Source organism: Gekko japonicus, unplaced genomic scaffold, assembly GCF_001447785.1.
Source record: "Gekko japonicus isolate JY-2015 unplaced genomic scaffold, Gekko_japonicus_V1.1 scaffold626, whole genome shotgun sequence".
Taxonomy (NCBI): Eukaryota; Metazoa; Chordata; class Lepidosauria; order Squamata; family Gekkonidae; genus Gekko; species Gekko japonicus.
This window is the reverse complement of record NW_015170911.1, coordinates 332,469-351,006: the sequence shown is the minus strand read 5'-3', so window position 1 is coordinate 351,006 and position 18,538 is coordinate 332,469. Positions and strand designations below refer to the sequence as shown.

General features: G+C 42.4%; 1 protein-coding gene across 1 annotated transcript in view; it reads left to right on the top strand.

The window, feature by feature from the left end:
• BMPR1B (bone morphogenetic protein receptor type IB) overlaps positions 1-18,538 on the top strand; it is a 169,184-nt gene that overhangs the window by 47,677 nt on the left and 102,969 nt on the right. The window contains exon 3 of the mRNA XM_015418684.1: positions 16,244-16,467. Within this exon, the coding sequence (XP_015274170.1) occupies positions 16,395-16,467 (73 nt within the window). The 5' untranslated portion in view covers positions 16,244-16,394. The remainder of the gene's footprint in view (positions 1-16,243; positions 16,468-18,538) is intronic.

The window sequence follows — 18,538 nt, the reverse complement described above, 5'->3', positions numbered from 1 at the left end:
AAAAAGTTCTAATATTCTGTTATCTAATGTTTCCTCATTGTTTAGCTTTTACATAAATGGAGATTAAAAGTTAGTATATCTATTTTAAGCAGTACAAGCAAAGTTAACTGTAGTGTGTGCATCTTAGTAAGTAAACAAAGAAGAGAAAGAACAGACTTTCGGGATCGGGTTATTTAGCTGATTTTTTCCTTCCACGTTTGTTCTTATCAAACGGCAGCTTGACCTTAAATGATTTAGGAGTCGCGATCCCTAATTCTGATTCAGAGTCAATATCTTCCCCAGAAGAGCTACTTGGAGAGCTTCTGGAACCATGTTCTTCTGTAATGTTATTATCCTCTACTTTTCCTTCTTTTTCTTTGATGCTGTTCCAAAAATGCTTTTGCTTTAAGACTCCTCCTCCTCCACCCCCACCCCCCCACTACTACTACTACTACTACTACTACTACTACTACTACTCATACAGGAACTGAGCTGTCAAAGGATACTTTTCCACCCGTTTATTACTGGCATTATTCTTTTTTTTTTCTTGTATTTTCTGGTGATGAGATCCAAATGATCAGTAGCTAGCTGTTGTGTCTGTTCAATGATGCCTCTAAGTCAAATTCCAAAAATCAGTTCAGCAGTTGAAACACATTCCTACAGCTGCATTCACTTTCGCTTCCCACATCCGACACAGACACCTCTTACCATAACAACTGTTCTCTTAAAGAAACACACACACACCTACACCACATCCCCCCTTTCTTAATAACCCATAACATAGTCCTTTGTCCAAACAGGTGGTCATCTTGTTATTGCTTCTTCTTTTTTCAACCAGTACAGCAGATGGTATATCTTGAGACCATGATGATGGTAATGTCCCTTAAGAGAAGGTGCCAGCCAATGACCTGAATTGATCCCATCATGATCAGGCCCAACTTCATTTTGGATTTCTGGTAACAAAAAAGAGTCATCTGGCTCAGAAACAATTTCACTCCCACTAGAATGCATGGTACCAAACGGGAAGCAGTCCATACACGGCCATCCAATAATCTATAGGTATATGGTCCTTTCTTCTCCACAATCTTAAAATGTGTTATAAATTTATGTTTTGCTGCAGGATATCAGGTCTTCTTACTCTAACAAGCCAACCACATTCAATTTAACATCCTTAGCACCCCTGTGTGTATCTGTGTAAGCCTTATGCTTCTCTTGCTTCTGAACTACTCTTTCTCTCAAATTAGTTTCTAACAATATATCAGCACCTGCCTTTGAAAATCCAGTCATACTTAATTTAGTATGCGTCTCTCTCACATGTAATAATTCCGCCGGTGATCTTTGCATTGTAACATGTCGTGCTGCCCTATATGCTTGCAGAAAATCAGTGGTAAAAGCTGACCATACCTTCCCTTCCAGTTTAGCTGTCTGCTAACTGTCTTTCAAATGTCAATTAAATAGTTCAGTTTCTCCATTTGCTTGTAATACCCTGACGAGCGCCTATGCATACGATTTCGTTTCGCAAGAAAAGCTTCAAACTCCAAAGAAATAAATTGGGCACCATTATCAGAGATTAACTCTTTAGGATCCCCTTCCTTACTGAAAACTACAGCCAAAAACTTGATCACAGCAGCAGAAGTAGCTTGTGCTATATCTGGCCATTTATTAAAATAATCTATTAAGGCATGACAAGACTTAATAGGGGCAGTATCAGAGTGTCCCACAATATCAATTGCAGCCTTTTCCCATGCAGAATGTGGAAATGAGACTGGCTGCAATGGTGCTGGGTGTGTTACTGCTGTCTTACCATGTAACTAACAACTGATGCAAGCCTTAATAGCTGCTTCGACTTGCAAATCTATCCCAGGTCAACGATACAAATCCCACAATCATTTTTTAGTCCATACAATTCCTTGATGTGCATCATTGACAAGGTACAATAAATGTAGGCTGCAACCCTTCTGGAACAAGTAGTCGATGTCTACCTTGTAAAGGACAATCATTTTGTAATGAAAGCTCATCATGCACTCTGAAGTAAGGCGACAGCTCTGAATCAATTCCATTTACAGGGCAATGGTTTCAAAAGGGTGGTTTGTTAGAGTTAGGATTTACAGATGGAGAGAGTGGTGATGCTTTTCATTGCCCTTTTAATCTGCCATGTCCATCTATAACAGGGAGGCATTGTACTTGGAAAGGATGCTGTGAAGAACATTGCATCACACAGGAGCGACATTATGCTGTTTGTCTGTAGCACATGTGGGAAAATTATCTCCATTGACACTGGAGGTGCGTCTCTGTTGGAAAAATGGTTTGAAGTCTGGGAGCATAACAAGGACAGGGTAAACCTTCAGGGTGAGAAAAATACCCTGAGGTAATGGAATGGCTGGGCAATGTGTGTTGTCTTTAGTATAGACTTTTGTATATACTAGTATATACAGTATAGAGTTGCCTTTAGTATAGTAAATGGGTGCCCCAAAGCCCAGTTAATCAAGGGTTGCCAGCAGTGTTCCCTTTAAGCTGAGTTAGTGTGAGCTAGCTCACCGTTCTTTAGCCTCCGGCTCACCCATTTTTGTCTCCGCTCAGGAAAGATGGCCCCAGAGCACACGAATTTATGCAGTGGCCAAATCGCTCGCTCACAACTTTAATGCCAGTTGCTCACCAAGTAGAATTCCTGCTCACAAGACTCCGCAGCTTAGAGGGAGCATTGGTTGCCAGCCTCCGAGTGAGGCCTGGAGATCTCCCAGAATTACAACTGATCTCCAGGCAACAGGGAACAGCTCTACTGGAGAAAATGGCTGCTTTACAGGGTGGACTCTATGGCATTATACCCCGCTGAAGTCCCACCAAACCCTACCCGCCCCAGGCTCCACCTCTAAATCTCCAGGTTTTTCCCAACCCAGAGTAGACAACCCTAGCTGGATACAACCTAATGCCAGTATTTCGAATATGCCAGATTTTGCACCCACCCATATAACTTTGCCCATAGGTAATCAAATGCAATATAGGACCTCTGTTTCCTTAAAAGAGCTGTCTAGAGCAGAGGTGATGAACTCCTTTGTTATGAGAGCAGGGTCTGACAAAAATGACACTTTGTTGGGCCGGTCCATGCATGCTATAAAATGTAACATGAGGTATCAGAGATTATTTCAGATGCCAAATGGCAATAGCAGGCATGATTGGATTAGGTGTGATATGCAGAGGGAAAGTAGGCATGGAGATATCAGCATTGGTAATGAGACAGGAAACCTAGGTCTCAATTCCATCCAGGAGAATTCAGTCCAGGAGGATGCAGACATTAGAAACCACAACATTCAGTTGCTGACCTAAAAGTAGCAGTGCTCTTACAAAAGAGAGATGGCTGAATTGCAATCGAATCAAGACAATGCATCCTTCTGGACTGAACTGAGAGCTCATTTTCCTGTTTCATTACCAATGTGTGCTTATTATCATTTGGCATCTGAAATCACTCCGATCTCTAAGATATAAGGACCAATCCACGTGTTATAATTACTAATCAGGGTCTTTTTGAAAGAAAATCAATCCAGATATGAACAGAGAAATCCAATCATTAAAAAATCCCACATCTTTTCAGAATAAGCCAAAACAATTTCTTCAATGTACATTGTGCTTGTCAAAAGAATCCACCCACCCACCCAAGAAGTACGCAGCCAAATCTCACTCTTGGGGTGGTTCTGATGTTAAAATTGGAGGGGGACCCCATATAAACTACCCTGAGTTCTTCGGAGGAAGGGCAGGATAAAAATATATGATAATTATTATATTTATACCACCATGCTTAACCTGTAAGTGAAATCATGTGTTCTGTTGCATTATGAGAGGCTGGAAGAGGGTGTGTGTGTTTGTGTGTGGGTGTGAGAGAGAGAGAGGGGGGGGGGCAGGAAGCAAAGAGCCACTGAGAGAGCTGGGAAAAAGCAAGACAGGGTGCAGGAGCAGCTCTGGGAAAGGAAGCAGGAGAAGGTAGTTGCTTGGGGGAAGCGGTTTTGAGCCCTGTGCAGGTCAGTTGCGGCCTGTGGGCTGCATGTTTGACACCCCTTGTTCTAGACAGATTTATAGCAGCTGCCTCTTGTCACGTGGTGCCTCTAGTCACTTAGATGTCTAATTCATTCCAGGCCCAGTTCAGAAGCCAGATTATTTGGGCAAGGACCACAGCAGAACAATCAGGATTCCCTTGAGGGTGAATGGTTGTAGTGATGTGCCAATCGCTGCTTTTTGAACTTGTTTCCCAAAGCTTTCATTCAAAGTCTGGAACTCATGGTTGTATAGTGCAGCCTGCATATCGTAACTTTCTCCTAAATTACTGTCATTGACTAAATTCTAGCCACTCATGCGAAGTTCTTATAATAATGAAAAGCATGATAGCCAGCAAGGATTTTAGTTAGGAAAAAAATTGCTATGTAACCCCAAAACCCAGCTGGATTTAAAGGTAGCCAAATGATCCAGACATTAGAAACCCAGGCCCCGGTCACACGGAGCATTAGGCACGCTAGAGAGACGGAAGATAGGCGGATTTTCCGGGCACGATCTCACCGCCACATCTGGGAAGCGTAGAGCTCCTGTGGCTCACCCGAGGCTTCACTCCGAAGATGCGCTGTAAAAAACTAGTACCTCCGAGATACTAGTTTTTGGAAACCGTGAGGCAAGGGCGGGCATCAGATCATGTTTCCGGTGTTAGCTCATGGCATCTGGCGCCCGCCCATGTCCCGTCGCGAAACCTTTTTTTTGGTCAAGTCTCCACGGGTGTGTACAAGCACCCAACGGCGCATGCGAACACTTGGGTTAAAAAAACAACACAACCCCCGCGGCGCCGCTTCTTTGCCGCGCCGCAGGAGTGAGGTATGATCGGCACCTCGCCCCAACCACGGGACGTCAGGTGGGACGTTTGATCCGGCTGCTGCGCGGTAGTTCGCTCCAGGGCAAACAGCCACGCCTCCCCCCCCCCCGCGATATCTGGCCCGTGTGACCGGGGGCCCAGATGTGTTTCATGATTGGGTTCCCTATGGAAAGAACTATATATTTATAGGTGGATGCAGTAGCAACAAGAAAACAACTCCTTTCACAGTTGTTAACCACCACTGTCCTGCTTACTTCCACCGCAGGACTCTTTGTTCATTTTGCTTAGTTAGGTAATAAGTACATTTTTACCTTGTCCTTCTCCAAGGATCTCAGGTAGTGTTTGTTATTTTCCTAGCCTCCATTAAAGCCTTTCAAAAACACTGTGAGGTAGGTAAGCCTGAGAGCAAGTGAAGAGCCCAAAAGTCTTATGAACTTCATCATTACAGTTGCCAGCCTCCAGGAAGGGCCTGGAGATCTCCCCCTGTTACAGCTGATCTCCACATGACAGAGATCGGTTCCCCTGGAGAAAATGGCTGCTGTGAAGTTTGAGCTCTATGGTATTGTATCCTGCCGCAGTTCCTCCCCTACTGAAACCCCGCCCTCCCCAGGCTCTATCCTGCCCAAATCTCCAGGTATTTCCCCATCCAGAGCTGGCAGCCCTAAGAATGGAGATTTCAACCTGGGTTTCTCAGGTCCTTGGATTTTAGGCTCTTTCTTTGGCCTGCTGCCTTCGCTTCTAGGCTCACTTTCTGAATCACCCTTGACTGTGACTCAGTAGTCTGCCAGCATTTTTGCAGGCTGCCCTGCTTGATAAATACAGGGCTAATCCTGCCATATCACAATTTGATTGTTGAGATGGGAATCATCTGTTATCCGTCCAATTTTTGCAAATGTTTTGCAAACGCTAATCAAAAGAAGCCACTGGAAGCAAACCCCCTGAAAGCCATTGCCAAGAATTAAATGGAAGCATTCTGGGTTGAGAGCAATATTACTTTTACATTTCCTCCTCATCCTATTTTGCGTGGCAAGTGTACTGAGCATCCAGTACTGCTGCCTATCATTGTCTGCGGTCCCAGAGTACGTAATGTAGGTCACAGAATAATAGCTCAGAATCAAAGTAGATCAGAGGGGATTCTGACGTTAGAGGTGACTGGTTTAGAGAAGGAATTCCTGCAAACGTTTAAAATATGCATTTGACAAAGCACATGTGTTACCCATTAATGAGAACAGTTGCAGTGTTGTTAATTCATTGAACTCTGCAGATGTGTATGCCAATCATATATATGTTTACTTGAAGCAAATCCCACTATTCTTAATTTGTCTTAAGTGTATGTAATTGTAGCCTTTGTGTTTACATCGATTTGTATTATTTCCCCTCCCCTAAAATCCACACCAATTTCTCAGTAAAAAGATGTTATGTGCATGGAAACAGTTGGCTGATATTTTATTAGAGAATACATGTTAGATTTTTTTAAAAAAATTCTGCCAGTATGTTCCTTCACCTTCTCCACTACGAGTTTCTTGAAGACATTGTTGCCAATAGCAACTGCAGAGAATTTGTTGAAAAACACACTTTTTTGTTGGGGTGTGTGTTGGGGGGGGGGAGAGAATGGGCCCTCGTCTACCATGGCACAGCTTTAAACTTTATTAAGTCAGCCTTGCCCTTCCTTCTTTTCTGCCGAGTTAAATGGAAGAAAGGTTTGGCAGGCTCCCTGCTGTGAACTTGATTGATGCACAGAACATCTGAGGGACTTTTGTTTCCCTGCTTGCTCCCCATGAGTGCATAATGTGTGAATACTCAAATAAGGTCAGCCCTTATCACAAGTAATCTAGGCCTGAAAGCAGATCAGCAGCGACAGTCATACCCCATAAATGGGAACACAAATCATCCTCTGTAGTTCTTTGGACACGTTTTGGGAATTTTTTTTCTTTCCTTTTCCCATCTTGGAGGATTGGTCGGGAGAGATGGGAGCGCGGATTGGGGTCAGTGCAGAACTGAAAGGCAAAGGAATACGTGCTTGGAATAGAATGCCACTCATTCATCTGGGCTGGGTGGGGGTGGGGAGGGCTGGGGATTGTTTACTTGTAACAAAGTGTTAGTCTTTTCATTGGGAGGTTGGAGCCCAGTTCTCTGCTATAGAGTTGCCCATGGCCAGCAAGGTGGAATGTCGCAAGCTGAAAATTGAGTAAGCAGAAAAGACTTCTTGGGTTTATTTAAAGAGAAAGAGTACTGAGTTTGGTTTGATAATGGTTGGGACACTCTTGAATACTTTTTTGGCCAGATACACAGATCAGTGGAGCCAACGGTACTTGGATTGGATATTCAAACTGTATTTCTAAGCACAGGATCATTGGAAGTGAATTCTCTTGGATTCCATGGCCCTGAGGCTTGATTTAAAAGAGTTGCTGTGTACGCAAGAATCCAGCTTCATGTTTAAAGCAGCCCTGAGGCCCTGTGCTTACAATGTTAGCATAAAATGCCATGCACACTCAGGTCGCAAGCTTGCTAATGCAGCATGTTTTAGCTGGGCAGCCTGGTTCAAATGAGGTCCTAGACACATGGAACTCTTTAGAAATATATATATTTCCCTATGCTCTTTGCATCCTGTTTAAATTGCTCTTTATCTTTCAAATATATATGTTCAGGCCTAAGGGGCTAGTTTCATCTGATCTGTCTGAATTATTCCCATTTAATTGTATTGGGCATGAGCTGGCTGTTTGGTTTACAGATTGACACTTTCCAAGTAAAAAAAAAGGCAACTTTGGCTCACAAGACAGAACATGTACATTTTGTGCAATATGCTTGTTAATCTGTATGGCAAGAATGGAAAATGGGTATTGGACTGAAGGGCTGTGATAATATTTAGTCACTTCCATCTTTCTAGTGACTGACTGTTATAATGGGAGTGACCTGTATATCCTAAAAACAAAATTTCTCTGTATTTTGGAGAAATCTCCCAATAGTTCACTTATTTCCAAATGATTTTTGCTTTACATTCTTCTCTTTTTCTCTAACTCTCTAGTGTGCACTTAGGGGGGAAACATGGTGTTCGGTATGGATGCTCATAGTAGTCTGTCTGTCCTCCTCCATGCAGCAGTTAGTTGTTTTCACTTGAAGGAGAGGGTGGTAGAATTTCTTGCTCCTTGCGGTTATTTTTGCCTGTGATGTGTGGCTGTTGTTTTTCCTCATTACCTAATGGATTCCGTGGTTTGCTGATATAAGAAAGTGCATAATAGGTTAATTAGCAATAAAACAAATCAAAGCTAGAGTTACACCACTGATGAGATTAACAAGCATGGAAACAATGATGTCATTCGCTAAATGGAGAAATAAGTTAGATCCCCCCCCCCTATTTATGCTATCTTGTAGATTTTTATGGGAGGACCCCCCATGTAGAGTTTAATAGTGCTTGTGCTAGACTGTATTTTATGTTGGTGGGCAAATATAATATGGGTGAAATTGCTTATATCAAACAAACTCCGAAAGCCTGGAGGGTCTACTTACAAAACTGGTGTAATCATAGTAGCTTCAAGCTTTATAGATTTTCAATCATACTTTGGATACCAAATACAGTACCTTTGATACTTGTTTGGATCTATACGGCTTTGGGTCCTTGATTGTGCTGGATATAGGATACTCTGAAAACAGAAATAATAAAGTAAACCCGAGCCTCCCCACAGAATCCTTTCGGCTTCTTATGGCTCAGAAACTTCAGTTCCTTTGCCTAAGAGGCAAGGATGCTTACGGCTATTGTGGTAGAACGTGGGCACTCAATGAAATTGCTGAGCGGTTGGGTTAGAACGGATAAAAGGAAGTACTTCTTCACCCAAAGAGTGATTAACACATGGAATTCACTGCCACAGGAAATGGTGGCAGCTACAAGCATGGAAGGCTTCAAAAGGGAATTAGATAAGCATATGGAGCAGAGGTCCATCAGTGGCTATTAGCCACAAGGTATAGATAGGGGCTCTGGGGCAAGTGATGCTCTGTCTTCTTGGTGCTTTGGGAGGTCAATAGTGGGAGGGCTTCTAATGTCCTGGCCCCACTGGTGGACCTCCTGATGGCACCTGATATTTTTGGCCACTGTGTGACAGAGTGTTGGACTGGATGGGCCTTTGGCCTGATCCAACATTGGCGTCTCTTATGTTCTTATGTTCTCTTATGGTTATGTATTCCATCTACTTTTGTTCAGAGGTGAACAGTTCTATTTCTTTCACAGTATTTTCTTTTAATGATTTTGACGTGTTATTGAAATTCCTTAAACAAGAAATATTGGAACTGCTATCATAAGGAATTGCTTCTTCCCAAATGTGATTTCATTAAAAGCATTCAGTCCCAGTCCTCAATGGTACTATAACATTTAGTGTTCAGAGGTGAACAGTTCTATTTCTTTCACAGTATTTTCTTTTAATGATTTTGACATGTTATTGAAATTCCTTAAACAAGAAATATTGGAACTGCTATCATAAGGAATTGCTTCTTCCCAAATGTGATTTCATTCAAAGCATTCAGTCCCAGTCCTTAATGGTACTATAACATTTAAAGCTTTAATACCTCAGTGCTATACAGGTTTACTCAGAAATAAGTGCCATTGTGTTCACTGGGGCTTAGTCCCAGGTAAGTGTGCATACGATTGCCCTGTAAGTGACTCAAAAGGTAGACTTCTAGCATGCACTATCCTTATGAGTTTCCCCCTGTCCTTCCTTAGTGGTATCAGGTTTTCCCCCTCCCTTTCGTTGACAAGTGAGTTTTGTGGAGAAGCATTCAAATTAGCTTTGAAAGTAAGCAGACATGTTTAAGATAAATTAAGATCAGTCTCTTGTAAGATGAAAAGCGTCTTAAGATGGGTCACAAATCTGCTGAAGACATAAAGAAATTAGATTTTCAATACAAACATGCCATGGGGCATCTGTTTAGTAAAATAGGACAATCATGGAGAATTATGGTATGTATTTATTTTATATAATCTGATCTGTTTTTCTGTGTTTACTCCCAAATACACAAGATCATCTAAGGACAGTTTGTGCAGTACTCCTATGATATAGCTGTTGCTGAAATGTACGGTAGCTATCTTCTAGGCAGGGTACTGCATTGCAGGAGTAAGTTTGGTAGTACATAGTTGGATAGTTACTTCCATCACCAGTACTGTATCTCTGTCAAGTGTTAACACAGAAGGTAAACCTTTGATCCAGGTGAACCATAGGATGTGTGGTTGCCTACTTAATAACCAAAATGTGGGGTATTGCACACATGCAAGTGATCTATGATAGTGACCACACCACACGTACAAGTCAAATAATAAGTGACTAGACATACAAGTTGGGATCTTAAGCCCCTTCTTCCATTTCTACAGTGCTGTCCTCCATTGTAGAAGCAGTGCTCCATTGTGGATGACTTCTTCCAGCACTGGGAGTTTTCTGCATATTGCAAGAAGCTGGTCTCATGATTACAAAAGCCTACCACTAGGGGTACATACTCTACAGAGGAGCATCACCTCTGCAGCAGAAAGGCAGCACTACAAAAATTGGAGAGTTAGAATTTAAGACATTAATTGAACAAAGAAATTACAGTGATATTTGTTTAAGAATGTTGCCCCAGAAACAATCCAGTAGTATGAGGCCAGGATTCTTGGAACTGTGCTGGATGCACCCAAGAGTTGGGGCATGCCTTGCAGGAGCTTTTTTTTTAAGAATCCCCTCCCCCAGCATGCAACATCATAATCTGCTTGTAAAGCTTCCATTGATTTCAAAAGTGGATTGCCATCAGAAACCAGGAATTTCTGTTTGAGAAAGCCCAAAGCTCTTCTTGACATATCTAAATCATTTCATAGTTATTTGAATCCTGGTCTTTTCCAAACTGTAGCTATATGAATTGACACACTGAACTTATTTCATAGTTCGCTGAATCCTGGTCTAGATACCTTTCCAAAGCTGTAGTGACATGAACATGTGAACCATATAAGATAGTTCTTTAAATGCTGCTTCGTAGTGTGTGATTTTCTACTGTACTCTTTTAGAAGTATGTAATGCTGCTTTCTATCACAGGAGGACCCCTCACCCAATATTCCTTGTTTTAACGCCCTACCAATGTAAAACTAGATCAAGAATATCTGGAACAGACCTATTGAACCAAATGGCTAAGCTCCTGTTTACTTCAGTTCTAGATGTGAAGAGCACTAATGCCATGAGAAGTCAAGCTGCAAAATGTGTTTTGCTGATTTATTTAGACAATTAAGATATCTTAGTAACTGATGGTGCATCGATATGTACTTGTAGGCATCAGTGAGTTGGATCCAAACTAAATTTTCTAAAGGCAGAATGGAACTTTCTTGTTTCCTCCTTTCCACTTTGGTTCACTGATCTCCCTGAAATGCTGCTCCTGGAGGATAGGTGACCTCGAGGAATGACATGAGTGGGGTCAGCAATGGGAACAGCATATTGGATATTACCAGTTTAGTCTGGATCCAACCCAATGTTCAAGTCCACATGTAAGTGTGGTGGTGGAAAGTGCCATCAAATCACAGCTGACTTACAGTGACCACATGAGGTTTTCAAGGCAAGGGATGGTCAGAGGTAGCTTGCCATTGCCTGCCTCTACGTTACAACCCTGGACTTCCTTGGTGGTCTCCCATCCAAAAACTAACCAGGACTGACCCTGCTTAGCTTCTGAGATCTGATGAGATCAGGCCAGCTTGGGCCATCCAGGTGAGGACCAATATAAGTTGACCAAAGTAAAAAGGGAACACTTAGAAGGGTGTAACCCTGCTTAGGATTGTTAAGAGTATTAACTATGTAGTCAGATGGTTTCTGGAGCATAGTAATTAGTCAGTTTAGAATGAGTTATAGTTTACTGCAATATTTCAACATTGTAGTTATGAGCACAGCAATAGAAGTAGCTGCTGTTGTATCAGTGTGTACAAAGGTAGGGCATAGTGTACCTTTTCTTAGTTATATTGAAGAATTATATAGAAGAGTACGTTTAATACTTTAGTATACTATTTTTACAAGATTAATTCATCATGTTTTAATTACATTTGTGTGTGTATGTATGAATGAATGAGAGAACCCTCACCAAAGCAGTCATGGTGCATCTCAGAACAAAAAGGAGGAGCTCATAACTCCAAAGCCAGGTAGAGTTTTCTTTGTGTTTTCGTCTCACTCAGGTCCTTATATAGGAATCCGGGTTGTGTTTGCTGTATATTCCTTCTGGTCTGACTCCCAGAAAAAATGTCCTGATGTCCTCTCTCAGACCCTTTTGTTTCTCCACTGGGTCCCATGTTGGTTTATTTCAAATTTTGGTCCATCCTATTGGTCACTATTCTCCTCCTGCCTTTTTTGTACTGTGATCCCATTGGTAGGGTTGCCAACTTCAGCATGAAAAATGCTTGGAGATTTGGGGGTGGAGCCTGGGGAAGGCAGGGTTTGGGGAGGGGAGGGACCTCAACAGGCTATAATGCCATGGGGTTGATCCTCCAAGCATCCATTTCCCCTGGGTGAACTTATCTCTACCTGGAGGTTGGTGACCTTATTCCATCACCTATGATGTCAGCTTGTTCTAGAATTCATTTCAGTGAATCAATCTGGTTCCTGTTGGGAGATCATGGTTTTGCTTTAAGTTTAGACTGCTTTTTGCTCTTTTTGAATTGTGATTTGGGGATACATGTAAATCTTGTGATAACTTTCCAAACACTGTTTTTATTTTTATTTATTTATTTAATCACATTTTAAATTGCCCAATCCCCACAGGTGTGGGGCTCTAGGCAGTGTACAAATTTTAAAGACAGTAAAACCATAAAATCATTATCAAAATATATAGTTCAGTAATTAAAAATCAAGAGGCGAAATTTTGTGTATCCCTCCCACTATCTGGTCTGTGTTGCCTCATGGGTATGGGGGGGGGGAGATGTTAAAATCCTTCAGGGGACCCAGAAAGAGTGCCAGCCATGATGTAAACACCTGCTGGAACATCTCTGCCTTGCAGGTCCTGCATAATTGGATAAGATCCCAGAGGGCCCTGATGTTATTTGGGAGAGAGTTCCACCAGGTTGGGGTCAGGGCCGAGAAGGCCCTGGCTCTGGTGAGGACAGCTGAATGTCTCCAGGGCCGGGGACCACCAGCAAGTTGTTCTGCAAAGAGTTGAGTGCTCTCCTGGGGGTATACCAGAGAAGGTGATCTTGTAGATATGTTGGTCCCAAACTGCTCAAGGCCTTAAAGGTCAAAACCTTGAACTCGATTCGGTGCTCCACTGGAAGCCAGTGCAGTTGGCGCATCAGAGGTCAAATGTGTGTAGTTCGCAGTGTCCCTGTCAGGACTCGCACCACTGCATTCTGGATCAGTTGGAGCTTCCAGGTCAGTCTCAAGGGTAGGCCAGTGTAGAGTGAGTTACAGTAGTCTAGTCTGGATTATATGGAGAACAATGGTAAACAAATGATAAAAATGCTCTCCTGATAGGATTGATACAGTCAATAGCTCTGTTTTCTATATGAATGTGTTCTTTATCTTATATTCTAATAGTGAAGTCAGGATATCTTTGGATACTTAAATCCGGTGATTGGAGCTGTGAACAGGCAAGACAGATCTTTCAACAAACCTTAAAAAGGCCCTACGTTTGTAGAAAAATGTGAAATCTAAAAAAATACACTGGGCAGCTTTAAAAGTACAGAAATGATAAAAAGAGTGCCTGTAGCTTTAAGCGATTAATTCTCTCAGTGGTGATTGCTAGGCAACCACAGTATTCCAGGCTTCAGTTTCTGTGAATCAAAAGGGGGGGGGGGGGAAGGGGCAGGATCGTTTTCAGACCTATTTTGGTCTTTGTGGAGAACTCATTGGAGCCAGGAGGTTGCCAGCTCCAGGTTGGAAAATTCCTGGAGATTTTGGGGTAGAGTCTGAGGAGGGCAGGGTTTGGGGAGGGGCCTCATCTTAATATAATTCTATAGAGTCTACCCTCCAAAACAGTCATTTTCTCTAGAGGGAGAGATCTCTGTTGTCTGGAGTTCAGTTGTAATTCTGGGATATTTACTGGTCCCACCTGGAGGTTGGCAACTCATAACCTCTTGATACAAGCTGACTTGCATGACTGAACTAGGCTTGGCTGCTTGCTACTGTTCAACAACATCCACCCACTAAAAGCCAGCGTGGTGTAGTAATTAGAACTTCACACTAGGGTCTGTGAGACCCAAGTTTGAATCCCCATCTTGCTGTGGAAACTCGGTGATTTTGGACAAATCACATATGTCCTACCTCACAGAGTTGTTGTGTGGATAAAAAGGAGAAAAAGAGAATAATGTAAGCTGCTTTGGTTTCCACTGTGAAGGAAGGTATACATGAAGTAAGTAAATAATGAGAGGCAGATAAATGGTAGGTTGGTGAGCAGCTGAGAAGGAGAGAATGAAGCCGGGGGAGGATATGAGAATTGCCAAGAGAAGGAAAGGTTAGGAAACTCCTAGAAATTTGGGGGGAGGGGAGCAGGCCCATAGCTGTGATGGGGCTGTTGAGGACTCTGCCCCCTTTCTTAAAGGCACAGCCCCATAAGAGTTCTCCCATAAATGCTTTTTCCAATCATTTAAAAACATTTTTTAAATGGCATGTGCTCCATTACACAGAGTGGGGTGCTGTAGTTGACTAATTCCTGCACTGAGCAAGGGGATTAGAGTAGGTGACCTCTAGGATCCCTTCTAACTCTGTGTCAAGAAACTGGTTTCCTTTAAGGGAGTTTTTCTGCCAAAGTGTTAGCTTTCTTGACTGTAGAAGTCATCACCCCCACCTGCCGGCTTGCTATCAGAATTGTTGCTTAGGCTGGCAGAAGTGATTAACTGGCAGCAGCTGAGAACTGTTATCTAAAGTGGCTGACAGCTTGCAGTTTGGAAATCTATCCTGGTAACTTTCTTTTGACTAAATAGTTAATAGGCTAAGGGTGCTTGCTAGCATAAGAACACCTATGCTAGCAATAGACAGCTTGAGAAGAGTAGATGAGCCATAATCCTCAGAATTTTGGCTTTTCTTTCTGCACTGAGAACTTCAGCCCTACCAGGAAAAATAATTGCCCCACAAGCCACAAAATCCTGGCTATGGGCCGGGAGAGGAGGGTGGGGTTTGAGGAGGGGGAGGGACATCCGACCAGTATAATACCGTAGACTCCATTCTCCAAACCAGCCATTTCCTCCATGAGAACTACAATTGCCAACCTCCTGGTGAGTGCTAGAGATCACCCAGAATTACAACTGCTCTCCAGGTGACAGAGGTCAATTCCCCTGGACAAAATGGCTGCTTTGGAGGGTGGAATTTATAGCATTATACCCTTTTTGGTTGCTTCCCTCCCCAAGTCTCACTGTCCCAAGGCTCCACCCCAAAATTTTGAGGAACTTCCCAATTTGGAGCTGGCAACCCTAAGGGGAATTGATAAATGTAGCTGGGAGATTCTGTTTTGATTCCTGAAGAGCTATAGCTGCTGCTCTGTGTGTGGGGGAAAAAAGCAGGTGGGTGGTTGGGAGCGCCGCACTGCCGCTGTGCAAGAGGGAGGAAGTGGGTGGGAGGCTGGGAGAGTGATGGGGTGGGGGGCAGAGAGAGAAAGAGTAATGAGGTAGGGAGGCAGAAAAACAGAGTGGTGAGGGGGCAAAAAGATAGAGGAAATGACATGCATGGAGGAGAGAGAGCTGCCCCGCAAGTTTCTTGTGGGTCCCCACTTGTATCTATGAAATTAGTAATAAAATAAAATTCATAACTAATAATTGTTTAAATTATTTGGGCCTTGTACTATTTTGTTTTTTTCCTTCAAGTCAATAACATTGGGTATATGGTGAGACCTGGAGCAGAGAGAGTGGGACCAAACTTATTTGAACTAATTTGGGCCCAGTTACCTTTAAGCGAGCCCAAAGCAAAGTTGCCTGTTAAGAGTGTCTGAGTCCGAAGGGTAGACTGCAATGTAAAAGTCCCCCCTCGTAAAACTTATTATTAGTGTAGTTATTTAACAGTGTATCTCACACATCTTTCCGTTGTTTAGTACATAAATCTGAGTAGTGAAATAATAAAGTATTTTTAAAATCAATAGCTCTTTGAAGGAAGGGGGAAAAAAGACAAATTCTGTGTTCCTAGTAATGCCTGGTTCCCTCCCCAAAAGGTCCTTATGCCTCCTATTATGGAGCCTTCAGAATTTGATGCCTTTGTTTTGTGCATGTGAGTGTGAAAGAGAAGAGGGGAGCTTGAAATCTCCCCCCCCCCATTTGGCTGCAGCTTCTAAGTTTACACAAATTCCCTGTGTGGGCAGCAATCAGTCCGTGCTCCTGTCTCAGGAATCCAGTCCAGCTTGGGAGTCTTGCTGTCCTTTTGTCGTCCTCCCCACGAGGTGATCGGTTGAAGACTGTGCAGTGACAGAACCAGTTTGTAACAGGCTTGCCTTTCACTTTCTCATCTCCAGGCTTGGCTGGCAGGACTCATCAGAGGATCTGAGAGAGGCGGGAGCAGAAGAGGCTGTTAAGTGAAATAAGCAAGGGGGCAGAGAGAAAGAGGAGATTGGAAACCACAAGCAAATCAGAGCTGCCGCCACCGTTGCTCCTGCCGCTTCTGCAATGAACTGGCTAGACGAGCCAAACTGGCAGCTTCATGTTTCCTTGCTCATTCTCCTCTCCGTGCACGTCAGGGGTAAGAAGATAAAATGTTGTGCAGTGTGCTCCCGACAGGGTGCTGAGCTGAGGGGATAGCATCTCACTTCTCTGTTGCTCTTATGGAAGGGAAAGTTTGGGCTGGACAACTGGAACTTTTAAGGCTTGCAAGGCACCCCATGCTTTGTGTGAAAGATGCAGCAAGTTTGTGTGTGCAACGTTATTAGGGAGTGCATTGGAATGGGAAGCTTGATTCAGAAGCAGATAGATGCTACTGCTGGAAGTTTTTATATGGGTAGTTCAACCCCCCCCCCCGCCTTTTCTCTGTTGGTTCCTGTACTACTTTATAATTTGTTTTACAATCTAGCCAGAGTTCATAGAAGCAGCAAAGTATCTTTAAAGAACATTGAAATTTTGGTGGCGAGTTAAGGTTGTTCTTGATGCTGATGCAGTTTTTGGGAATATTAAGAGCATTTAAATTAGTGGCGAGTTATGATTGTTCATAATGCTGGTGCAGCTGTTTGGGAATGCAATTGTGGAAAGAAGGGGGGAAAGTGAGGATTTGAAAATGTCTGGTTGCTTCCCTTTTTATAACCCGATGTGGGTTTTTTTAAAAAGAAAAGCTGACTTGAATTCAAATGGTCACTCAAGGAATATTATTCAGCATGATTGTGTTTGCTCGCTTAGAAGGACTGGAAATGTGTTTATTTTTTTACATATGAACTATTCAGGTAATGAAAGTATGGCACATTTAAAAAAAACATAAATTAGCAGTCAGAGGAAGAAATGTAAGAGAAGTTTGAACTTGATATGAATGAGTTGAATAACAGTGCCTCGCTTGTATATTTAGGATAATTAATAGAGTAAACATATTAACTAGTATCTGCTTAGCTAACTTTTGAATAAATTAACTCAGCATTTCTCTGTGTTTCACAACATGGTGTTTTGTTTTTTTTAAAGAACTCTTTGCTACAATTTAGGTCACAGTTAGGTGCACTTAAACCTGTTGAAATCAGTATGCTTAAACTTTCCTCTGTTTTATTTCTCAGCAGCAGCACATGAGGTAACAAAGTTGTGTCTGGATTATACCACTTCATACCTTAGATGCAGGGGTCACATTGAATGTCCACCACTGTGAAAAGGCATTTCTTCACATAGAAAAGTAGTGGGTTCAGAGTGAAGGCCAGTTTAGAACCTTTTCCCTTCACATCTGCTTTTCTATATGCACATTTTTAATAGGAGAGCATTCAGTGGTCTGCAGTTTTTTTTTTCCAAAAATTTTTTATTTTGGATTTACATGTTCAACATTTAAAAACATTCCATCTTCATATCCATTTCTTATATTACCCCCCCCCTTTGGTTGGCTTCCCACAATGCTTCCCCCTGCCCCCAAACATTTTTATATTCCAAGGTAACTTTCTTTCTTACAGTTCAAAAATTTCTTCATTTCAACCCTAATAGTTTCAGTGGTCTGCAGTTTGAAGGGGTACAAGCCAGAGACACAACTTTACCACCTTCTCTGTTGTTTGGGAGAACTAGGTTGTATGTGTTGGGTTGTTCTCCCTCTTTAATAGGGTTTCAGTTAACCTTTACAATCTGAAGAAATAGTTCTAGAATACTAGATTTAATCAGTTTGCTCTGATATGTAATGTGATCTGAAGTAGGGCAGTCAAAAGAATGGTGTGCAAAGGATTGTGGGTTAAATGAAATGCTGGATACCTACAACACCTTTGTGGAAGGTCAGGTCAGAATAGAATCTCTCCAACAGGAAGCACTTTCTTGGAGAAAGAAGTGCTATGATCAATTGTGAAGTTTCAAGATCTAGAATTTGTTCTGGAACTATCTCAACTTTCTACAGAATGCAAATACAGATTTGGAAGAGGAATAATGGGTTGTTTGGTCAGTCTACTGTCCTAGGACACCAAATCCTTTCTGAAAGATTGCTGACAGATGCCTATCCACCTGTCATCATTTATTAATGAACACTAACCCTATCTTGCTTCACAAATATTGGCCTCATGATTGGGTAGAATTACATTTTCTTTAAATACGAAGATTACTGATTGAGAGAAGACAGATTGGGTGTCCATGTGGTCTCTCTGAAGCCAATT